General features: G+C 42.6%; 3 protein-coding genes across 11 annotated transcripts in view; 2 read left to right on the forward strand and 1 right to left on the reverse strand.

Moving 5' to 3' along the window:
• Window positions 1-17,718, forward strand: part of ndufv2 (NADH:ubiquinone oxidoreductase core subunit V2) — a 54,956-nt gene extending 37,238 nt beyond the window's left edge. Inside the window, exons 7-9 of one of the 2 annotated variants that reach the window (XM_059646229.1) lie at window positions 2,449-2,525; window positions 7,864-7,982; window positions 15,400-17,718. In XM_059646229.1, the coding sequence (XP_059502212.1) occupies window positions 2,449-2,525; window positions 7,864-7,957 (171 nt within the window). In that variant the 3' untranslated portion in view covers window positions 7,958-7,982; window positions 15,400-17,718. Of the gene's footprint in view, window positions 1-2,448; window positions 2,526-7,863; window positions 8,080-15,399 lie in introns of those variants that run through there. The other variant, XM_059646228.1, reaches the window with a different exon arrangement.
• The window catches only part of acss2l (acyl-CoA synthetase short chain family member 2 like), a 133,036-nt gene extending 110,918 nt beyond the window's left edge, over window positions 1-22,118 (reverse strand). The window contains exons 1-2 of one of the 2 annotated variants that reach the window (XM_059646227.1): window positions 21,970-22,118; window positions 21,219-21,357 (exon numbers count right to left, since the gene is read on the reverse strand). The gene's annotated coding sequence lies outside the window, so the exon portion shown is untranslated. Of the gene's footprint in view, window positions 1-21,218; window positions 21,518-21,969 lie in introns of those variants that run through there. The other variant, XM_059646225.1, reaches the window with a different exon arrangement.
• The window catches only part of ankrd12 (ankyrin repeat domain 12), a 164,522-nt gene continuing 160,506 nt past the window's right edge, over window positions 21,280-25,295 (forward strand). For 2 of the 7 annotated variants that reach the window (XM_059646222.1, XM_048528545.2), the window contains exon 1: window positions 21,281-21,624. The gene's annotated coding sequence lies outside the window, so the exon portion shown is untranslated. Of the gene's footprint in view, window positions 21,725-21,842; window positions 22,020-22,222; window positions 22,389-25,295 lie in introns of those variants that run through there. The other 5 variants (XM_048528554.2, XM_048528549.2, XM_048528551.2 and 2 more) reach the window with 5 other exon arrangements.

Raw genomic sequence — 25,295 nt, forward strand, 5'->3', positions numbered from 1 at the left:
CTGAACTCCAGTGAATATATTCGTAACTCGTTCAACCAATCTTCATATGTCACTCCTACCGTCCCAAGAATCAGTCTGACAAACCTTCACTCCCCTGTTCCTATAGCAAGGACCTCCATCCTCATAAGACCAAAACTGCACACATTATTCCAGGTCTGATCTCACCAAGGTAATGGCAGCAAGACATCCCTGCTCATGTACACTAATCTTCTTGCTTCAAATGCCAACATACCATTTGCTTTCTTCACCACTTGCTATGCATGCATATTTACTTTTCGCGACTGGTGTATGAGATCAGCCAGGTCTCGTTGCATATTGCTACCTCTCAATTGAGAGCCATTCAGTATAATCTGCCCTCCTGTAACATCATTTGGATTATTTCATTTATCCTATATTTTACTCCATCTGCCATGTTTTTGCTCATTCACCGTGAAGCATCTCTGCATCCTCATCATAGCTCACCCTCCCACCCAGCTTTGTGTCGTCTTCAAATTTGAAGACATTACATTTAGTTCCCTCATCTAAATCATTAATATAAATTGTGAATAGCTGGGATGTAAACACTGATCTCTACAGTACCCTAGTGGTCACTATCCACCATTTAAAAAAAGTCTTGTTTATTCCTATTTGTTTCCTGTCTGTCAACCTGTCTCTGTCAGTACACTACCCAATCCCACTAAATCATTGCACATTTTGGCTGTTGGCCGGTTGCTGGACTTTCTGCCCTCTTTTTCACCCACATCTGCTTTTTAAGTTACAGCCTATTTGTAGCACCTCAGTCTTCATTTGTCTGGAGACCGGTTTTCTTTCCGTTGAGCTTTAGTGATACTTCCAGTTCAGAAAAGCCTTGCACTTGCAAGTTACTACCTCATGAATCTCCTTATCATTCTCATTGAATGAGGCTTGAAGTTCCCTGGTAGGGAAACCCAAAAATAACCTTGAAAGTGCTGGTTATAATGGATTTAGGGGTAGACCAGGAACTGTGGACTCTCGGTGCTTCCTGTTCAAAAAATTCAACTCTCGAAGCAACGGACAAAGTCAAAGAGGAATTCTTCAGCCTTGATCACTGTTCTATCTCCAAATTGGAAAAGCAAACACCGAAAGAGTTGATAGGCTAGTATATAATCCAGTTGAAATGAACAGCTGAGACTGATGCAGACTGATGTGCGTACTTGACAAGACATTGTCCAAGTTAGAGGTACATTTTCACCATGCTGGGAGCTGACTATTAGTGGAGCAACCATTTGACTAATCCAGTCTATTATCTCCACCAGCCTAGCCCAAAAACAGCAGCTGAATAAGGCTCACGGGCCTTTATTTCAAAGGGAATGGAGTACAAATGTAGGGTAGTTTTGCTAAATTTATGCAAAACATTAGTCAGACCACACCTGGAAAATGTGATGAGCTCCTTATCCAAGATATTCTGGCATTGGAGGCAATCGCGAGAAGGTTCACTAGGCTGATACCAGGTATGGAAGGACCATATAATGGAAAGTGGGTCTTTACTGGTTGAAATAAAGAAGAATGAGGCAACTTTATTGAAACATACAAGATTCTTACAGAACTTGACAGGACAGACACAAGGGTCTAGGCCCGAAACGTCAGCTTTTGTGCTCCTGAGATGCTGCTTGGCCTGCTGTGTTCATCCAGCCTCACATTTTATTATCTAGGACAGACACAAAGATTGTTTTCCTTTGTGGGAGAATCTAGAATCAGAGGGCATAATCTCTGAAGAAGGGTTCACACGTTTTTAGATCAGAGTAGGAATTTCTTCTGAAGGTTGTGAATCTATATACTACAGAGGGCTGTTGGGGCTGGGCTACTAAATATATTTAAAAAGGATGCAGATTTTTAAATCCACTGACGGAATCCAGGGTAACAGGGAAAGGGTGGGGTGGGGGGGGGGGGTGGTGATGGTCGTGTTGAAGGCGAGCACATCAGCATGATCACACAGATGGAACAGACTCAGGTGAGCTGAATGACTAACTTCTGCTCCTATGTCCTGTGGTCACACCACAAGAAATTCATTGACAATGACCCAAAAGGATCCTGTGAGAAAAGACCTACTCAGTTGCATTTCAGTCAACCTGGCAATGCTTATAAGTCAGTGAATTAGACGTATTATGTTTGTCAATATTTACTCCTTTCTTATCATCTTCTGGACTGCAGTCTCATGATTCATCCAGCTGCTAAGCATAAGTGCTACTCGTGTCAATTCAGTACAAGATCAGTGATCTGGAACCCTGGCTGACACTGAACTGTAATTGAACCTTGGCATTTAGGATTGTTAATTTGGTACGACAGTAGATGTACTATCTATTCTTTTTATTGAACAATAATGAGGAGGTGCTACAGTTACTTACAATACATATGCATTTATATGACTGTGAAGAAAAATTCAGGTATATGTTATGATGTTACAATTGTAATGTTATATTTGTATTACAGGAAGATTTAACAGCAAAAGATATGGAAGAAATAATTGATGAATTAAAAGCTGGCAAAATTCCCAAACCTGGACCAAGGTATAGAATTCAATGAGTTATGCTGTAAAGTTCAATGTGTTTTCTTATTCAAAAAAAATGTTTGGAACATTAGAGAAAAACAAAATTGCTTTATGCATAACAATAATGAATGCTAGGATTTTTAAACCTTCACCTGTCAAAAACAAATGCTCACTGGAATGTAAATTAATTTGAATTCCACCATCCAGTATGTAATGTTAAAACTATAAATATAATTGTGAATTCTGTACATTTATCTTCAATTAACATTGGGTCATGTACAAAGGCTTTTTTTGCACAATAATAGAATTATACAGTACAGGAGGCCATTCAACCCATCATTTGTACCAACTCCCAGAAGAGCTTCTTGGCTAATGCCATTCTCCAGCCCCATCTCAGTTGCCCTGTAAATTCATTATATACATATTTAGCTCACTTTTGAAACCTCATATGGAATCCACCTCCGCTATTTGCGTGCAATACATTCCAAATACTAACAACTGAGTAACCCTTAGTTACTGACGGACCAACTAGTGGAAACTTCTTTACCTGTTGAAATTGTTCATATTTTTGAACACCTCAATAAAGGTGTTCTTAATCTTCTATGCTCCCAGAACTGAATAGAATTATCCAAATGTGGTCTACGCAAGATTGGTAGAGGTGTTGCATCACTTCCTTGCTTTTATACCCAGTGCCTCTATTTATTGAAGCCAAGGATCCTATAAGCCTTCTTAATAACTGTTTCAACTTGCCTGGCCACCTTCAGAGAATCATGCATGTGACCCTCTAGGTCCCTCTGCTCTTGTGCTCCCCTCAAAGCTGTACTATTGTACTGGAGATAATGGGAACTGCAGATGCTGGAGAATTCCAAGATAATAAAATGTGAGGCTGGATGAACACAGCAGGCCAAGCAGCATCTCAGGAGCACAAAAGCTGACGTTTCGGGCCTAGACCCTTCATCAGAGAGGGGGATGGGGAGAGGGAACTGGAATAAATAGGGAGAGAGGGGGAGGCGGACCGAAGATGGAGAGTAAAGAAGATAGGTGGAGAGAGTGTAGGTGGGGAGGTAGGGAGGGGATAGGTCAGTCCAGGGAAGACGGACAGGTCAAGGAGGTGGGATGAGGTTAGTAGGTAGCTGGGGGTGCGGCTTGGGGTGGGAGGAAGGGATGGGTGAGAGGAAGAACCGGTTAGGGAGGCAGAGACAGGTTGGACTGGTTTTGGGATGCAGTGGGTGGAGGGGAAGAGCTGGGCTGGTTGTGTGGTGCAGTGGGGGGAGGGGACGAACTGGGCTGGATGCAGTAGGGGAAAGGGAGATTTTGAAACTGGTGAAGTCAACATTGATACCATATGGGGATGGAAAAATGTCTTGGGTGGTGGGGTCGGATTGTAAATGGCGGAAGTGTCGGAGGATAATGCCTTGAGGCCATCTCCATGCGGAATGCAGGTGTACAGGGACTGGACGTCCGTGGTGAATATGAGGTGTTGGGGGCCAGGGAATTGGAAGTCCTGGAGGAGGTGGAGGGCGTGGGTGGTGTCACGGACGTAGGTGGGGAGTTCCTGGACCAAAGGGGAGAAAATGGAGTCCAGATAGGTGGAGATGAGTTCGGTGGGGCAGGAGCAGGCTGAGACGATGGGTCGACCAGGGCAGGCAGGTTTGTGGATTTTGGGAAGGAGATAGAAACGGGCCATGCGGGGTTGGGGAACAATGAGGTTGGAGGCTGTGGGTGGGAGGTCCCCTTTGGTGATGAGGTCGTGAATGGTGTAGGAGATGATGGTTTGGTGCTCGGGTGTGGGGTCACGATCGAGGAGGCGGTAGGAGGTGGTGTCGGAGAGTTGGCGTCTGGCCTCTGCGATGTAGAGGTCAGTGCGCCATACTACCACTGCGCCACCCTTGTCTGTGGGTTTGATGGTGAGGTTGGGGTTGGAGCGGAGGGCTGCCCGTTCTGCGGGGGAGAGGTTGGAGTGGGTGAGAGGGGTGGAGAGGTGAGACCCCAACATCCCCTCCCCTGTCAGCTTTCCGGAGAGACCACTCTCTCCGTGACTCCCTTGTTCGCTCCACACTGCCCTCCAACCCCACCACACCCGGCACCTTCCCCTGCAACCGCAGGAAATGCTACACCTGTCCCCACACCTCCTCCCTCACCCCCATCCCAGGCCCCAAGATGACATTCCACATTAAGCAGAGGTTCACCTGCACATCTGCCAATGTGATATACTGCATCCACTGTACCTGGGGCGGCTTCCTCTACATTGGGGAAACCAAGCGGAGGCTTGGGGACCGCTTTGCAGAACACCTCCGCTCAGTTCGCAACAAACAACTGCACCTCCCAGTCGCAAACCATTTCCACTCCCCCTCCCATTCTCTTGATGACATGTCCATCATGGGCCTCCTGCAGTGCCACAATGATGCCACCCGAAGGTTGCAGGAACAGCAACTCATATTCCGCCTGGGAACCCTGCAGCCATATGGTATCAATGCTGACTTCACCAGTTTCAAAATCTCCCCTTCCCCTACTGCATCCCTAAACCAGCCCAGTTCGTCCCCTCCCCCCACTGCACCACACAACCAGCCCAGCTCTTCCCCCTCCCACCCACTGCATCCCAAAACCAGTCCAACCTGTCTCTGCCTCCCTAACCGGTTCTTCCTCTCACCCATCCCTTCCTCCCACTCCAAGCCGCACCCCCAGCTACCTACTAACCTCATCCCACCTCCTTGACCTGTCCGTCTTCCCTGGACTGACCTATCCCCTCCCTACCTACACTCTCTCCACCTATCTTCTTTACTCTCCATCTTCGGTCCGCCTCCCCCTCTCTCCCTATTTATTCCAGTTCCCTCTCCCCATCCCCCTCTCTGATGAAGGGTCTAGGCTCGAAACGTCAGCTTTTGTGCTCCTGAGATGCTGCTTGGCCTGCTGTGTTCATCCAGCCTCACATTTTATTATCTTGTACTATTGTACTGTCTCTCAAAAGGAAGGTTGGACAAGCTGGGCTCATTTCACATTTGGATATCATGGAGTGTGAAATTTTTGGTGATTATTTCAAGTATTAGTCTGGACAAGTAACATTCACCTTTTTGTGAGGTGGTGGTTACTGCTGCTATTCTTCATGTATGCTGCCTTTGCAGTATGTATGTTTTCTGGGGGTGGCAGGGAGAAGAGACAGCCTCTGTCTCTGATCTTGTTACAAAGGATCTTTAAAATTCTCTTGACCCTGAGAAAAATAATTGTTACAGGTTCCATGAAGATTCTTTTTCCTGTTACTAATCATATAATTAATCTAAATGTTGGTAATTGAGTCTCAATTTTTAAAAAAAAAATTGGATCAGTAACAGCCAAAAAGTGGCTATATCGGTTTTGTTTCGTTGCCATACGTGTGTGTTAAAGTTACGTTAAGCAACCTTCTTTGTTGTGATTTTTGGAATTTAGGACAGGCAGCTGCAGAACAGTGACCTGACAGCTATTTTACTTAATTGCCATTGGTTACTTTAAAAATTTGGGTCAAGTTTCATATTTTTCTAAATATAAAAGTGTTTATGTAAATTAGTCTAATCCTCACTCTAGGTCTGCATAAACTGCTGGATGAGCTTGGATAGTAGTTAACCGGGCAGTAAGTTTTATTCACAGTATTTGAAGCACACTTTTGCTCGAATCTCAGTTAAATTTTCTGTAATATTTAATTATGTAAATAATAAGCAGATCTTAAGAGTATCTGCCTCACCGCATAATGTGGACACAAGTCAAATTGCCCATTGTATGTGATGGCCAGGATTGTCTTTCCAATAGCAAATTAAATGTAAACAGCACTGGCATGCTCATATTCAGCATTAGGTAGCATTATCAAGCACGTGCTTACATTCAGATCATTCTTCAAACACTTACAGTATTGAATTCCAAAACTGAGCTAACAGTTAATAAGAATCTTAATAGTGTAAGGTGGTGTTCTTGGGCCTTCTTAAAAAGTAGTTTTCTTATTAATTTTCTTTCATGGAAAAACATGCTAACCAGCTGCTGAAAGCTAGAAGCTAAATAGTGCTTAGCTTCTCTGCTTTGGTACAAACTTCTTATACTTCATCTACTGCCCTCTCATTAATAGTACGTGCAAACAGTTTCTCTATCACCAAGACCATGACCATCCATTCAACTGTCTCTGCTGCTTCCCTCCCTTCCTGCAGTCCCCTGTTTGAACATTTCTCTGGCTTTCCCCCACCATATGAAGATTAGAGAAAATTGAAAGCTACCCACATCTGTGCTGTTTAAATTCATGTTGTCTGTGAATCCCACCAGCCACACTTTTAACCTTTCCCGTTTCTTATTTATATGCTCCGTGACAGATAAAGTCCTCACCTGAATCCACACCTACCAACTCACTATTTCTCCTGACCCTTCCATTGATCTTACGGTCTCACTACTTGTCTAACAAGTAGTACAGTCTCAGCATACATTTTTTCATAATACTGAGAAGATTGAAGCAATAGTCTTTACTTCCTACCATCAACTCTAATCCCTCACTACATTCTTCTCCCTGTTAAATGGCTGAGGTTGAACTGGTAACTTGTTCTTGAGCTTAAGACTAGCATCCAACATCACATCTATTCTGACACCAAAATTGTCTATTTCCACCTCTATTTTCATATCTACTGAACTCCTTATCCATGACATTGTCTGACTGTGACTATTTTTGTGCTGTCCTACTCAGCCTACTATTTGTTAAATTTAAATCTCATCCAGAACCCTGTATCCTCACTCTCATCAGGTCCTGTTCAGTTATCACTCTTATGCTCGCTAACTTATACTGGCTTTTGGTTTGGTATCAACTTTGAAATTCTCATCCTCTATTTCAGATCATTCATAGCTTCTGCTGTTCTTCTAGCCACCGAACAACCCACCCTCTTGCAATTGTGACCTTTTACATGTCCTGATTTGAAACTGCCAACTACACCTTAAGTTCCTGAATTCCCCTCCCAAAATATCTACTTCTCTACCACCTTTAAGATGCTTCTTTAAAAAAAAACCTCACTGGCAAATTCTGGTTACTTGATAGCGCCATGCTTGGCTCTGTCAGATTTTGTCTAGATTCCTTAGGATATTTTTCCAAGTTAAAAGTTGTTGTTGTTGTTGTAAAATTGAGGAAAAATTGCAGGAACTTTTTACATCGGAAAATTTCCACTACCAGCAGTAGGAGAAACATGGGTTATGGGGATGACTCCTAACTGCCCTCTGAGCAATAAATGCTGCCTAGCCAGCAACACTGACACCCCGTGAATGAATAAACAAAAGTGACCTTAAACTGTCTTCAGTCAATTAAGTGATAAAGTAAAAAAAATTTTTATATATGTGTTATACTGTTTATTTTTTTCTAGGAGCGGACGTTTTTCTTGTGAGCCTGCTAAAGGTTTAACTTCACTATTAGAACCACCCAAGGGACCAGGTTTTGGAATTCAACCAGGCCTTTAACCAGCGACATTTATCTACAAGATCAGTTATGTATTGAACTTGTGTAGATCTCATTGTGTGCACATTATAAATGTATATAAAAGTTTTCATTTCACCATAAAACATGAATCTCCTGGTTTTCATATGGTGCTGTTTTAACTGACTTTATTTCCTCATTCACACTCAAACCACAAAGTTTAGTCACCCAAGTCTGCCCTTCTTCCAGGGCAGTTTATTTCAAACATTTCTTCCTAAATAAATATTCCCTGTCTTTTTCTAATTTAAAGCACTTGGTTTAAACTAAAGTTCCACATAGGTGGATAAATCCTCAGGACGTGATTAGGTGTATCACAGAACTTTGAGAAACTAGGGAAGCCATTGCTGGGGCCCTTGCTGAGATATTTGTATCACTGATAGCCTTGGCATCAGAAGACTGGAGGGTGGCTAATGTGGTGCTATTATTTAAGAAAGGCAGTAAGGAAAAGCCAGGGAACTATAAACCAGTGAGCCCAAGTCAGAGGTGGGCAAGTTTTTGGAGGGGATTCCAAGGGACAAGATTTATATGCAATTGGAAAGGCATGGATTGATTAAGAATAGTCAATATGGCTTTGTGTGTGAGAAGCAATGTCTCACTAACTTTGGTTGCATTTTTTGAAGTGACAAAGAAGTTTGAAGGCAGAGCAAAGGACATTGTCTACGTGGACTTCAGCATGGTGTGTGACCATTTTCCAAATGGTAGACAATTTAGCAAGGTTCAATCACATGGAATCCAGGGAGACCTAGCCATTTGGCTACAAAATTGGCTTGGAGATAAGAGACAGAGCGGTGGCGGAGGATTGCTTGACCAGTGGTGTGCCATGAAGATCGGTGCTGGGCTCCCTACTTTTTGTCATTTATATTCACATTCCAAATAATTTATTTAAGAGGAATGGTTAGCAAGTTTACAATTGACACCAAAGTCAGTGATGTACTGGACATGAAGAAGGTTATTTCAGAGGATCTTAATCAATTGAGCTGAAGAGTGGAGATGGAATTTAATTTAGAAAAATGAGAGATGTTGCATTTTGTTAACAAATCGGGGCAGGACTTGTACACTTCACGGAAGGGCCTAAGGGAGTGTTGCTGAACGAAGAGACCTTGGTGTAGGTTTGTAATTCCTTTGAAGGTGGAATCATAGGTAGAAAGGGTAGTGAAGAAGGGTGTAAATCAGAAAGTTGACTTTTCTGCTCCCATGATGTTACCTGACCTGCCGTGTTCCTCAAGTTCCACAACTGTATTGACTCTGACTCCAGTATTTGCAGTTATTGCTATCGACATTCGGTAAGCTTGCCAACGGTGTACGGGACATTGATTAGGCCACTACTATATGTTGTTAAACTTGAAAGGGCGTGGAAAAGATTTACAAGGATGAAAGGTTTGAGCTAGACAGAGGCTGAATAGGCAGGGGCTGTTTTCCCTGGAGTGTTTGAGGCCGAGGGGTGATTTTTAGAAGTTTCTAAAATCATGAGAGGTGTTAATAAGGTGACTAGCCATGGTCTTTTTCCCCCCGAGGATATGGCAGTCGAAAACTAGAGTGCATAGGTTTGAAGTGAGAGGGTAAACATTTGAAAGGGACCTAAAGGGCAACTTTTGCACGGGGCAGGGGCAGGGGGAGAAAGAGGTGTATGCACTCAGTGCTTGAAGTGGTGGATGCTGATACAATTACATCACTTAAAAAGCATCTGGATGGGTACGTAAATAGGAACAGTTTAAGAGAAATATAGACCAAATGCTGGCAACTAGGTCTCGATTAATTTAGGATACCTAGTCAGCATGGTGAATAAGTTGGAGTGAAGGTTAGCAGTGGACTGTTGTTCTATTCAGGTTGCTCACACAATGAAGCAATACATGCTAGTGTGGGGCAAAATAGGAATAAGACAATGACTTAGGTAGAAAGACAGCAAGTATATCACACTTAACAAGGGTCAAGCCACAATAATTTCAAATCTAACCATCTCCCCTGATATTCAGCTGCATTGCCATTACTGAATATCCCGTCAGTAACATTCTAGAAATAATCACAGACTAGTAAAGTGACTGAACCAGCCTCATAAATCCTGTGATAACAAAGTGTGGAGCTGGATGAACGCAGCAGGCCAAGCAGCATCTCAGGAGCACAAAAGCTGACGTTTTGGGCCTAGACCATTCATCAGAGGGGGGGGACGGGGAGAGGGAACTGGAATAAGTAGGGAGAGGCAGACCGAAGATGGAGAGAAAAGAAGCTAGGTGGAGAGGAGAGTATAGGTGGGGAGGTAGGGAGGGGATAGGTCAGTCCAGGGAAGACGGACAGGTCAAGGAGGCAGGAAATGGAGGTGCGGCTTGAGGTGGGAGGAAGGGATGGGTGAGAGGAAGAACAGGTTAGGGAGGCAGAAACAGGCTGGGCTGGTTTTGGGATGCAGTAGGGGAAGGGGAGATTTTGAAGCTTGTGAAGTCCACATTGATACCATTGGGCTACAGGGTTCCCAAGCGGAATGTGAGTTGCTGTTCCTGCAGCCTTCGGGTGGCATCATTGTGGCACTGCAGGAGGCCCATGATGGACATGTCGTCTGAGGAATGGGAGGGGGAGTTGAAACGGTTCGCGACTGGGAGTTGCAGTTGTTTGTTGCGAACCGAGCGGAGGTGTTCTGCAAAGCAGTCCCCAAGCCCCCACTTGGTTTCCCCAATGTAGAGGAAGCCACACCAGGTGCAATGGATACAATATACCACATTGGCAGATGTGCAGGTGAACATCTGTTTGATATGGAAGGTCATCCTGCGCCCTGGGATGGGGGTGAGGGAGGTGGTGTGGGGGCAAGTGTGGCTCTTCCTGCGGTTGCAGGGGAAGGTGCCAGGTGTGGTGGGGGTGGAGGGGAGTGTGGAGCGGATAAGGGAGTCGCGGAGAGAGTGGTCTTTCCGGAAGGCAGACAAGGGTGGGGATGGAAAAATGGCTTGGGTGGTGGGGTTGGCTTGTAGATGGCGGAAGTGTCGGAGGATGATACGTTGTATCCGGAGGTTGGTGGGGTGGTATGTGAGGACGAGGGGGATCCTCTGGGGGTGGCTGTCGTAGGGGCGGGGTGTGAGGGATGTGTTGTTTTGCGGGAGACGCGGTCAAGGGCGTTCTTGACCACTGTGGGGGGGGGGGGGGTTGCGGTCCTGGAAGAACGTGGACATCTGGGATGTATGGGAGTGGAATGCCTCATCCTGGGAGCAGATGTGGCGGGAGGCAGAGGAATTGGGAATAGGGGATGGAGTTTTTGCAGGAGGGTGGGTGGGTGGAGGAGTATTCTAGGTAGCTGTGGGAGTCAGTGGGCTTGAAATGGACATCAGTTTCTAGCTGGTGACCCGAGATGGAGACTGAGAAGTCCAGGAAGGTGAGGGATGTGTTGGAGATGGCCCAGGTGAACTCGAGGTTGGGGTGGAAGGTGTTGGTGAAGTGGATGAACTGTTCGAGCTCCTCTGGGGAGCAACAGGCAGCGCCGATACAGTCATCAATGTAACGGAGGAAGAGGTGGGGTTTGGGGCCTGTGTAGGTGTGGAAGAGGGACTGTTCCACGTAACCCACAAAGAGGCAGGCATAGCTTGGGCCTACGTGGGTACCCATGGCCACCCCCTTTGTAGGAAGTGGGAGGACTCAAGAGAAGTTGTTGAGGGTGAGGACGAGTTCGGCTAGGCGGATGAGGGTGTCGATGGAAGGGGATGTGTCGGGCCTGCGGGACAGGAAGACGCGGCGGGCCTTGAGGCCATCTGCATGAGGAATACAGGTGTCTGCCTTCCAGAGAGACCACTCTCTCCGCGACTCCCTTGTCTGCTCCACACTCCCCTCCCAACCCCACCACATCCGGCACCTTCCCCTGCAACCGCAGGAAGTGCCACACTTGCCCCCACGCCACCTCCCTCACCCCCATCCCAGGCCCCTGGATGACCTTCCATATCAAACAGATGTTCATCTGCACATCTGCCAATGTGGTATATTGTATCCATTGCACCCAGTGTGGCTTCCTCTACATTGGGGAAACCAAGCGGAGGCTTGGGGACCACTTTGCAGAACACCTTCGCTCGGTTCGCAACAAACAACAGCACCCCCCCGTCGCGAACCATTTCAACTCCCCCTCCCATTCCTCAGACGACATGTCCATCACGGGCCTCCTGCAGTGCCACAATGATGCCACCCGAAGGTTGCAGGAACAGCAACTCATATTCCGCTTGGGAACCCTGCAGCCCAATGGTATTAACGTGGACTTCACAAGCTTCAAAATCTCCCCTTCCCCTACTGCATCCCAAAACCAGCCCAGCCTGTCTCTGCTTCCCTAACCTGTTCTTCCTCCCACGTCAAGCCACACCTCCATTTCCTACCTACCACCTCATTCTGCCTCCTTGTCCTGTCCATCTTCCCTGGACTGACCTATCCCCTCCCTACCTCCCCACCTATACTCTCCTCTCTACCTATCTTGTTTTCTCTCCATCTTCAGTCCACCTCTCCCTATTTATTCCAGTTCCCTCTCGCCATCCCCCCCTCTGATGAAGGGTCTAGGCCCGAAACGTCAGCTTTTGTGCTCCTGAGATGCTGCTTGGCCTGCTGCATTCATCCAGCTCCACACTTTTTGTTATCTTGGATTCTCCAGCATCTGCAGTTCCCATTATCATAATTCCTGTGGCTTTATTGTACTGTGAATTACTCAGCTGACTGACCAAAGCATGTCCTTTATCTGCAAGGTGGTAGACACTATTCTTTGGAATATACCCACTTTGCCTGGAGGACTGCAGTTTCCAATAAATTCACTCATTTAGGACAAGGTGGCCTGCTTAATTTGCACATCTTTTATCTTAGTACTCCAGCACTGCAGAATGTTTCTTTTGAGTGCACTGTCCAACAAAGGCTTTGATGATAACCTTCCAAACCAATGACCTCTGCCTCAATGTGCAAGCTCATTGAAACACCAACTTCAAGGAAATCAAGGTATAAAATTGTATTTATATTGGTATGATTCAAAGACACATCAAAATAGATGGAAACAAGAAGTTCTAAATTTTAACCACTTTTTAATTAATTAAATGAATGCTTCTTTATTTAACTGCTACGGCTTTAACTGGCAAAAATAATTTTACAATTCAAGATGGGAATTTGAGGTGAAAAGATACAGAACAAGAGGGGATTCAGTAGGGAAACTATCTACCCTAGCATTATTCTTCTTTACACGATTTGGATTGTCAACAAATCCTCTTCTCCATTTTACAGCTTGGACAGTACCTCAATATCTGTTCTGGCATTGAAAACCCTATACTGTTTAATCAAAGTTGCCTGATTTTGAATTCTGAGTTTAATAACTAGAACTGCAAGCATTTTAACTACTTTTTCAACCCATCCAGATACATTCAATAATTTGTGCACATTTAGATACTGGTTCCTTTGCTCCAGCACCCTAATTATTGCTTGTTTTTTCTTCCAACTAACAATCACTCACTTGTTGCATCAAATCAATTTGCTTCCAACTTTACCACCATATTCCTCAGTTCAGAGATACGAAGGGATATGTCAGCAGCACAGTTTGAAATGATGCCGTATACACTCAAGGCTAGGTCAGAAAAGCAGGGATCCCAAAATGGTTTCCCCAAGAGCCAAGCTATGTACCCTTCCTGAAGTTTGAAAAAAAGTTAATGATTACTGTTAGCTGTCAGTCATTCAGTTAACATTGACACATGATGCTGCTGTCCCTTTTAATCCAGACTTCAACTTCTTAACAAGAACTTGTGTGTGTGGGTGTGGGGTGCCGAAGAGAGAAATGTGTTTGTGACAGGTGGAGAGGCACTGTTGTCAAGAACCGAGAACTAAGAATGACGTGGGAAGAACTAGAAGTTGCTTGATCTTCTATTAGATTCCGGAAGTCCAGCAAAAAAAAACTAGTTTGTAGTATACATAATTTTGGATCATGTTGTCTAGCACTTTAGATGAAAATAGGTTCGAGTAAACCAATGTACGGAGAAAAAAAATTACCACTAGGAGCCAACTCTTGTAACAAGTAAAATAGCATCTTGCAAGGCTCGCAGTGAAGGTTCAGTAAAGCGTTTTCTACCTGTTGGAGGACATGTAGCCTACAGAACAGATTCAGTAATTTTTAATGCTAACATTTTAGTGACACTCCAGCTGTATGTCAAGATCATGTCAACCATTAAATCCATTTTGATTCGAACTGGAAGCATTTTAAACAGCTATTAACTTTTGCATTGCCAACACCAACAGGATCATCTTGGTCGCAATAACTAATTATCACCCTAATTGGGAGTACCGTATTTATATCAAAAAAAAGCACATATACATTTGCAAAGGCTACGGTTAAGTATTCCAAAAATGCATATTTTAGTTTGACTTGCAACCTTTCAATGGTTGGCAAATTTATCAGTACAAGTATCTGCATCTCTCAGACTTGCGCAGTTAAGGGTGACTGACTGTCACTTTGAAGGTGAATTAGAGATTAACAATAAATACCAACCTTGCCACTGACACTACATCTCATGAATTAATTTTAAAAAAGGCCCATGAAAGATAATATGGAGGGCATTCAAAATTCATTAAAGATCATCAGCAGGAACAAAGGCCATTGCAGTTTTGCTCTACTTATTTATAGCCAGAGGAGTGTTTTTGTGAGACAAAAGGATAGCTCAACAGACTTCAAGTACATATAGAGGACAGTAGACAGAGAGGGAGTAGAACAGACGTCACTAAGTGGATTAGCATTACAGTAGCACAAAAGTGGAATGCTATTACGCAAATACAGAGAGGATAGTTTATAAAATTAAATTCAGCTGGACAAACATTAGAAGTGCTGTTTAGAACTCTTATTTAGGCTACAGAAAGGAAAACTATGCTATAAAAGCAAATCACAAATTTGTTAAGAAAAAATAACTAGCCTTAGAGGAACTGTGACCTAAAGTTTTTTTAAAAAAAAATCACACTGATGACCTCTAAAATGGGGAAACGTGAAAACAAAATGTTAAACACCAATATTCTGGATAATATATTTCTTTCCTCCTATGCCTCCTTGTAACAATGGAAAGATCTGATGCAAAATTTCATTTACAACTCATTAAGGTGGTTTAAAAGGAGTACTATTTTAAAATACATTCCACTTTAACTATTACAATTTTACTAAATTTATTTATTGACATGCAGGCAACATACCTGACAATAGTGGCTATCCTGCATTCTGGGGAGTTCTCCTTATATTTCATTCCCATTGTTGCCACACCAACCCTTCAAAAAGGGTTTTATATTGTTTTCATAATGGGCCAAACTTTTTACTAGCACTATTTATCTAACAAACTTGTTCAAAATTGTTTGGTATTCAATTCAAGAAGGCACTACATAAAAGTGGTTCTAAATAAAATAGCACTCAAGTTGAACGAAAACAGTGTTCCACAATAATCAGTGTTTTTTGACTTCTATACAGGTCAGCCGTCAGCCTCTGATGCTCCAGGGAAATCAGCCTTAACTGTTCAGCCTCTCCCTATTGCTCAAACCCTCTGATGTCAGCAACATCCTTGGAAATCTTTTCTGTATCACGACATTTCCAAAGCAGCGAGACCAGAACTGAATGGAGTTTTCTAAAAGCAGCCTAACCAATATCCAATACAGCCACAACAATACCTCCCAGCTCCTATATTCAGTGCACTGACCAATGGAGACAATTGTGCCAAACGCCTTCATCACCACCCTGTCTACCCATGACTCCACTTTCAAGGAATTATACACAATTAGCAAAGAGCTTGGAGTGTAGATGTAAGTCCTGCCCTGGTTTGCCTTACCAAAATGCAACATCTTACTTTTATCTAAATTTAACTCCATCTGCCATTCCTCAGCCCATTTGATTAAGATCCTGTTGTACACGAGGTAACCTCCTTCACTGTCTGCTGCACCATCAATTTTATTGACATCTACAAACTTACTAACCACACCTCTGATTTTCACATCCAAATCATGAAGAAATAATGGACCTAGCACCAATCCTTGTAGCACATCACTGGTCTCAGACCTCCAGTCTGAAAAACAACCCTCAATCACCACCCTCCACTTCTACTTTCAGGCCAATTGTGTATTTAATTGGCTAGCTACCCCAGATTCCATACGATTGAACTTTACGAACCAGTCTATCATGCGGAATCTTGTCAAAGACCTTGCTTAAGTCCATGTGGACGTCTCCCACTCTGCCTTCAGCAACCATCTTTGTCACTTTGAAAAACTCAAGCAAGTTAGTGAGACTTAGCTTTGTGCATGGGGAAACCCTATGTTGATTATTCCTAATCAGTCCTTGCCTTTTCAAATGCATATAAAAACCAGTCCCTCAGAACCTCCTCCAACAACTTAGCGAGCACTGACAGACATCAGGCTCACCAGTCTATCATTCCCTGACTTTTCTTTACCACATTGCTTAAATAATAATGCCACATTTGTCAACCTCCAGACTTCCGGAACTTCACCAATGGCCAACGATACAAACATCTCAGCAAGGATCCTGGTGATCCCTTTCAGGTCCCAAGGATTTATGCACCTTTAAGATGCCCAGCACTTCCTCTTCTAGAGTATGGACATTTTTCAAGATATATTCAATTCCACAAGTTCCTTAGCTTTCATGTCCTTCTCCACAGTAAATCGTGACTTTGTTTTGGGTGGGGGTGTGGTATTCTCTCCCTGGTTACTCTTATTACACCTAAAGTATTTGTAGAATCTCTCCAAATTCTCCTTAATCCGAGTTGCTAAAGATAGCTCGCATCCCCCTGATTTTTGCCATCCTGATTTCCCTCTTAAGTATACTTCTACTACTTTTGTACTCCTCTCAGGATTCATTCAATCCCAGCTATCTATACCTGACATATACCTCCTTTTTCCTGAGCAGAGTCTCAATTTCTCTAGTCATCCAGCATTCCCAGACCTACCAGCCTTGTCCTTCACACTAACTGAAACAATGTCTTTGAACTGGCATTATCTCACTTTTGAAGGCCTCTAATTTTCTAACTGTCCTTGTATCTCTCCCAATCAACTTTCAAAGGTTCTTCCCTAGTGTTGTAAAAACCAGCCCTACTCCAATTTAGAACGTTAACTTTTAAATCAGCAGTATCCTTTTCCATAATTATTTGAAAACTGGAAGAATTATGATCACTAGCCCCAAAGTGGTCCCCCAACAACACGTCAATCAATTGCTCTGCCTCATTTCAAGAGATGATCAGGTTTAGCTCCTTCTGTTGTAGGTACATCCACATACTGAATAAGAAAATTTTCTTGTTCACACTTAAATTCCTCTCCATCCAACTTTTTACACTACAGCAGTCCTAGTCTACCTTTAGAAAGTTAAAAATCCCCCACCATTACAACCTCCTTACTCTTATCGGAGGTATCTTCTCAAATTTTCCACTGACATTGGGGCACCTATGATACATTCCCAATACGGTGATTATCCCTTTTTTCTTTCTCAACTCCACCCATATAACTTCACTGGACATTCTGCCAAGGAATATCCTTAATACAATCGTAATGTTATCTTTAACCAAAAATGCCACTCCCCTCCTCTCTTGCACCCCCCCCCCCCCCCACACCCCTTCTATCCTTCCTGTACGCATCTATACCCAGGAACATTAAGCTTCCAGTTCTGCCCCTCCAAGCCACATTTCTTTCATAACTATGTTATCCCAGTCCTGTGTCCCAATGATGCTGTGAATTCATTTACCTTACTGTCAGGCCTCTTGCATTGAAATAAATGCAGTTTAATTTGTCAGTCTTATTCTCTGCCTTGACTACTTGCTTCTGGTCTCAAATGTACTGGCCTCAGACTTGTGTCTTTTCTCATTATCCTTGTTGCATTCCTTCCTCCCCCCGCCGCGCCCCACACACACACACACACACACACACACACATAAACACAAACCACTTTAGTAGGGATAGATGAAACAGCTAAATTTACACAAGCTATGACAAACATGTTGAACATTAGATCAACGTGATCACTAAGTAGATTCTAGCAGACTGCTTTCACAACCAATTTCAAGCAAGCAAGGATGTTTGGCTGGATCTTTATCCCTGATTTGTCTCTCTGCTACTACTCAAAAAAAATTCAATATGATTTTGCAGTACAAGTTTATAAGAAGTCAAAATAATATTCTAGATCAGTGTTGAGCTGGAGGAACACAGGAGGCCAGGCAGCACAGGAGCAGGAAAGTTGATGTTTCAGGTCTCTGATACTGCCCAGCTGCTCCACACTGTTACCTCTGACTCCAGCATCTGCAGTTCTTGCTATCTCAAAATAATATTCTAGGTCTTTTTCCCCAAGATTAGCATTATTGGATGATGTGAACACTGTACAAACATCAATCAGCAACAAACCAAAAATCTTTCTATTCCCAGTTTGTTGTAAGCAGATCATGTCACAATAGTAACACAAACTAAAATTAGTTTGTGCAGGGTGTGGTGGGGCAACATAGGTCTGATGAATAGTGTCTTGATCAGTTTGAATAATCCTGCAGAAAGTACATGAACAGAGACAGAGACAGACAGAATCCATCTTGATTAAATTTCCTCACCGAGGAATCGCTTGTTAACCCTCAAATCTTCGGACTTCAAGAATTGTTACATAATTATTTGAAAGCAAACTATTCCTTAGCATAGATAATAAAGTGTGAAGCTGGATGAACACAGCAGGCCAAGCAGCATCTTAGAAGCACAAAAGCTGATGTATCGGGCCTAGACCCTTCATCAGAGAGCTTTAGCATAGAATTGATTTGCTTTGAGGATATAATAGAAACTACTGTACTTCCAAAACACTGCTTAGGTAAGAAAAATATAAAAGAAATTCAGTGGCTTTAAAAGTCTTATTTTTAAAAAGTCCTTTTTGCACTGCATAGCCACTTTGAAGAATTTTGTTTTAACACAAAGCAATACTAAAAAAACATTTTTGTTAGAAAGAACCCATTTTCACTTTTTAAATAGCTCAAGTCATTGAAAATATATTTTCATTTATCAGCTGCCTCACCATCATCCTTCTAGAAATAACAAGATAATTTGATAATTCAGATTACAAGAAATAATTGGTTTTATTGGTTGTGTTGAATTTTCTACTAGTCATTTAAAAAAAGTTGTTTGAAATTGCAGAACAAAAATTTTATTTAAAAAAACAGAAAAATGACGTTAGCAGAACCTTAATAGCAAGGGTGCAATGGACAGAAGCTGTAAATAGGATATTCTCCACAAATTCTTTAAAATTAATTCACGAAAGGATACTAGTTAATGAACTGAAAGACCACAACATGGCTTAGTGAAAAAGCTTCCTTAGCATTCTTTTTGACCGGCAAACGCGGATATTCAACCAAAGTGATTATTAGCTATTTTTCCTTCCTTAGCGGACATTTTACAATGTGTTTAAAATGCAATGCAAACTAAGTTGAAAAGACTAAAGTTGAAATTAAGTGAATGCAGATTTCTTCACTGAAAACTCAAAGGCAGCTAAATAAATCGTTCAAAGGATTTTCCATATTGCAAACGTTACCGATCAGTTAAAACCAATATTAAATTGAAATTAGAATTCACAAACGATGTTCATATTAAAATGAACAATTTATTAAACACCGCACGAAGCATACGGTAGTCACCAATAGAAATGCTAGGGCCACGTTACTTGTAGAGAAGTCAGCAGTTGCGGAACACATTAAAAACATTTAGTTCTAATGAAAGTGAGAGGCTGGATGAACACAGCAGGCCAAGCAGCATCTCAGGAGCACAAAAGCTGACGTTTCGGGCCTAGACCCTTCATCAGAGATGCTCTCTGATGAAGGGTCTAGGCCCGAAACGTCAGCTTTTGTGCTCCTGAGATGCTGCTTGGCCTGCTGTGTTCATCCAGCCTCACATTTTATTATCTTGGAATCTCCAGCATCTGCAGTTCCCATTATCTCTAGTTCTAATGAAAGATCGGCAACCTAAAAGAGTTTCTCTACCCACGCGCAATACGTGGCTGACTGCTTCGAGCATTGTCTGTTATTGTTTCGTGGGAAAAGAACCAAGTGAAGGGGAAAATCGTCGACACGGACCGGAGCGACTTCTAGTACATTTCATCATCCGCGTTCTGGAGTGTTCCCCATTATGGAGGAACCCCTCAAAAGAGGCTACATACTTGACGTCTACACACAACTAAAATTTACCCCTTCAAGCCTTGCGCACAAGATTCCCGACCCATCGTTCAGTGAGAGCAAAAGATTCTACTCCAGACATTTAAGGATCTTAGCTTAAATGTAGAGCCCTTGACATCAGCTAATAACACCACCTACGCGTAATGCTCCCAGACATACAGCCGCCAAGGTTTACCCTCCCTCTAACAACACTTCCATGTCTATCCATACCTAAGAATATTGCCACATCTAACCAACCACGCTGAAGTAAAACTATTGGTACATCTAGCTGAGAATAATATCCATACCCCAGTCAGACCCTAAGCTTGAAAGAAACCAGAGAGGGAGGTCAAGTCGGTACAACATAGCCCAACAACCCCGCCCCCGGTTTCCACTTCCTACTCCCCACCCCCCATATATCGCTCCTTCGACGCCTGCGCGAATTCCTCCCTTGCGCATCATAAACCCTTTCTCCTTCCCCTCACCCACCACAACCGAAAGTTTTCACCGCGCCTGCGCCAACCCTTCCCCCATCTTACACAAACGATCGCACCAACACATATCGGTGCAACCAAGACATTCCGGCGCCTGCGCCAGCTTTATCCGCCCTTCACCCCCCCACTTCCCAGACCACTGGAAGTGCCTGCGTCCACCCTTCCCCCCACTTCAAATGTTCACCACAGCGCATTCTCGTCAAACAAGCATTGACGGTCCTGCGTGAGTTTTTTTCTTCTCCTCCCCCACCCACACACACAAAGTGCTCAGCGCCTGAGGCAGTCCTTCCCCGCCCTATCTGTCATCAACAGCAAACCATCGCCTCCGCAAACAACAGCCACATGCCATTTCTCTAACAGCACCAAGCTTTATTCCTAATAAGAAAATACTGCAGTAGCTTCTTCCACCAAAATATCGCCTCAGTTTTTTTTCACAATCACCCTTCCCCCGACTCCACCTCACTGTCAACACCAACGAAATTCGGTAATTTATAGTGCACCAACCTCCTTTTAATTAATTAAGCGAAACGAAACTTGCAAGGGGCTGTAGGGGCTAACACACTACGAGACAATTCACGCGAATTTTCTACAAGAGTAGCGCGACTGGAAGTTGTTCTTTCACTCACTGCAGAGAGCCTCAGGATTTTCTAGAACATTCCAGTCTGTTCGGAGACGTTACGTCACGGGATTGTCAAGAATCGCTGGTGGATGCCGGGAACGAGTATCGGAGCCGCCGTTAATTCTTCAACTGCGGGGAGTAGGATGCTGGGGGGAGGGTCATACTGATCGATAACTTGCCCGGGGGAATCGAACTGATATTTTCTTTAATGTATATTTGTACAAAGCGGATTAGTTTTTCAAAAATTGTAAACCGTCGAAAGGGCAGGGCCGAGGTCCGGAAACCGACCAATCGGCGTGCCCGTAACAAAAGTCTTCGGCTGGAGGGTCACGTGAGGGAATTTCGCCCAATCGGAGGAAACGTTGGGCCCGCGGAAAGTCAAAGGCCGTCCCGGAGATGGAACCTTATCAAAGGTCTCGCCGTTTATAATTTCTCGCTTTATTTTATGATATATGTATATATTGTCATTTTTAAAAAGATACACAACGTTACAGCGTGCGCTTTGCTTTTCCGGTGGGTGTACAGAGGTTTTGTTTTAAAGAATTCCTTCCCTTCCCCCCCCACCCCCTCCGGTCCAGAAATTTTTTTAACGCGTTTCTTCCTACGTCCCTCCGAGAAGGTAAAAGGCCGACTCGTGAATTGATGTATGTTTTAACGGGAATGCTTTTTGATGGAAGCACAGGCCCGCGACAGCAAATCGGTTTACAACGCGTTGTGACTGAAATAAGAAAGCGTGTGAGAGAGCTTGTCCTACCTACTCTTTTGGTCAAAGCCATGCATCTGCGTCCTTTTCACTTTTTTTGATGGGGTTAGTGGCGAAGTCTGGTCTGAATGTTATCGACAATGTTTTGTTTTAACTTCCCTTTTGTTTTTGATTTCAATGGTCCCACGCCCTCTTTCCCCAGTCTCCTTCATTCTGGAGTAAATATTTGCCCAGATAACAAATATATGGGGATGACTGCAGGGCAACGGTTTTTTTAAATTTGCTGCAGTTCGTGTGTTTTTTTTGTGCTGTTGAACGGATTGGTTTTGTGTTGAAGGAAAGCGGTCGTCTATCAGTCCTATTTGAGAGAGAGAGCAGTTTCTCTTTGATAATGCTGTAGTTGTCTGAGGCACGGCAGTGGTGACGCGTCTTGTGTTGAATTAAAACGGCTTTATATTTAATATTGGCTTTGTGGTAAGTAAAGCAGCATTGTGTGTGGGTTATCCGAATCCGTTTGGCAAATAATATCAGTAATCTCATAATGACAGGCTGCTGCTGCAGTGAGGGCACGAAACTGAGACTAGCCAACCATTCCATTAAGTGTTGGATGACCGAATCGCAGGTTGGTTTAGGATCATTCTGGAAAGACAAAAGGGAAAGTAATTCAATTCAAATCAAATCTGTCGATAATTAGGTGGAGGTTTTTAAAATTAATAAGTGACTCATCTAAACACCTATTGAGTAAATACGAGGCCTAGTGAAGTAGCTTTAATTCCATAAACTTAATTACAATGTAGCAGTCTAGTACTACGAATTACAATTCTCTCGGGAATGCAGACATTTTAAAGCTTCGTAAATCCTGACTTCTGTGCGTGTGCGTCTGTGAAATCAGATTTGGTTCTCAGAGAATCGGGACCAGTTTAGTAAACAGGAAATGGTTTTGTGTTCCTTTTTAAAAGCTTTATTTATAGAGGCACAAGTGTTATGCGCAAAATTGCGCTGTTTCAGTAAGACTCAAATGGAATCTTACAACTGATATTATGTGGCTTAAAATGAGGGAATCGGATCACCAGACACTGCAGGTTCTTGTCTGCCCCAATGCCATTATTTTCTGTACTCGCCCCCGCCCCCAACATAAAAAATACGCAAGGCGCAGAGAAGAAAGCATTTCTGTACTTGGTCATTTACATAGAATATAAATGTGTCGGATATTATTTCTGGCCAGAGGCATTTTCACTTCTGCCTTTTAGTATAATGATAATCACTAATGTTTAGGGATCTTCCAGGCTTTAGTCGTTGGTGTTTATTTTTCCTCAGCGGATTGGTGGAAAAGTACGATTTTAAGTACTCGATTTAAGTCGAAGCCAAAAGCGTTTCGGCTTGGAATGTGAATTGTATTGGGTCATAAGTGAAAGGGGTTTTTTTTTTCGGGCAGCTAAATTTGTTAGATGTGCTGAAGGGTGTTTTCTTGGTCTGCTCTATCACGTTCCTCACTTGTAGACGCATGGTACTGAGTTTTCTGATTTAAAAAAAATTACACCTGGCCGACACCCATGAGACTCACTTCTGCTGCAGTAACCTAATTTTACCTCCGCTTGCATTGACAATGCCAAAGCTGTTGCCATGCCCCGCAAGTAACTGCCAGTCTGGTGATTAAATCTTGGATGAGTCATCATTTTCTTCAACTAAATATTAGTGAAATTAAACAATGAATGTTGTGGTAAACCTGACATGTACTTGTAGATAATGTCACTGGGGTCACGTACAAATGTAAAGCATATAACCTTATGTAGCTCTGAAGGTGAAATAGATGATCGAGATTGGAAGATATCTACCGTTCGGATGAGGTTGGTATATAAAAATCACAATCAGATTGAAAGAGTGCAGTAAATGAAAGATATTTTGCTGAATCATTGTATGTGAATTGAATTTCTTTAAGGTTGGTAAGCCTGAATCTTTTTCTTTTAGATTCTCACCATTCATGTGTCTGTAACTTAGCTCCATTGGTCTTACTCCACTTTAAAAATGAATTTACTGAATCCTTTGCTCTTTCGGCTGCTGCATTGTCTGCCTTTGGCCCCACCTCTCCCTCATTGTAAATTCCTTGTCGGTAGTTTCCTTACCACAAGAATCGTGAATCCTCCCAATACTACTATTTTTACACACAGGCAATTTTACTGAGGCAAACTATTGAACAATACCCATAGCGTTTATATTTACATTTGAGTCCAAATGGTCAATGTCTGTTGAAATGCTTAAAACAGCAAACCTGATCTTATATTCATCATGAATAAATGTCTACTTTCGAACAGGGTGATGAGAAGGATGAGACTTTTAATAAATATTTAATTGCATATGTTTTACAAAGTTGGGCATTAAGTGCATTGTAGGGAGTAGATAAGCATCTTTGTCCAGCACCCCAGTAAAATAAATACACGTGTAACGCTGAAGGTATGTTTCACCCAGTGAGATTCAATTCGAAGTTAAGCTTTGAAATTTTTTTTGGAGTTTAACAATGTGTATTGGTTTTTGGTTTCTTCAGTGAATAATTTTTAATGTTGCTGCCATAGATTCCTTTGCAATAAAAGTGAAATAATTCAAAATAATTTATTGTTATTTTCATACCTTTCTAAGTGGAGAAAAAATAGCGTTTTCATTAGAATTTGCAAAGAAACACCCTGATAATCAATATTGAACCTAGGATGAATGAATGCAGTTTTCTGCACTACATATTATCTCCTCAGGAGGTAGGAAAATTTCTCAGTATGTAAGGAGTTCCAAGGCACAATAGCAAAGGATATTACCAGGGGCTAGTTGTTTCTTTCCACTATCAATATCTTTTAGCTCAACCTCAAGTGATCAACCTTATTGCATGAAGCATGTTTACATTTTCCATACCAGCATGTTTTAACACATTTACCAGTTTGTGCTGTTGTTGGTATTTAATAGCAAATATATTTTGACAAATTAATAGAATTGATGTGATACCTAAATTTCACATTGGATCCTTAAAATTAAGATTTCCCATCTGTCCACATTTTCTATGTAAACATTACCTTATAAAAATAATTTAACGTTTGAGGGATACAGTATTATAGTTCACTTTAAACATAGTGTAATAACTCAAAGGCAATGCTGTAGTGATTTGTTTTATTGTACATCATAAAGGAAATTTATTCATCATGCACAAAATAGGAGATGAAACCTAAATGGATAGATTTTGAAAAAGGTAATAAGGATAGTAAACAAGAAAATTGCTTTGGGACTTAAATGGACCAGTAACTTGAGAAATGAATAGGAATCCCAAGACTACACATATTTGAATGATTTACTTAACTGATCAGTTTGTATTTTAAACTGTAGTACATCTACCATTTTGTA

The sequence above is a fragment of the Stegostoma tigrinum genome, chromosome 5 (assembly GCF_030684315.1).
Source record: "Stegostoma tigrinum isolate sSteTig4 chromosome 5, sSteTig4.hap1, whole genome shotgun sequence".
Lineage (NCBI taxonomy): Eukaryota > Metazoa > Chordata > Chondrichthyes > Orectolobiformes > Stegostomatidae > Stegostoma > Stegostoma tigrinum.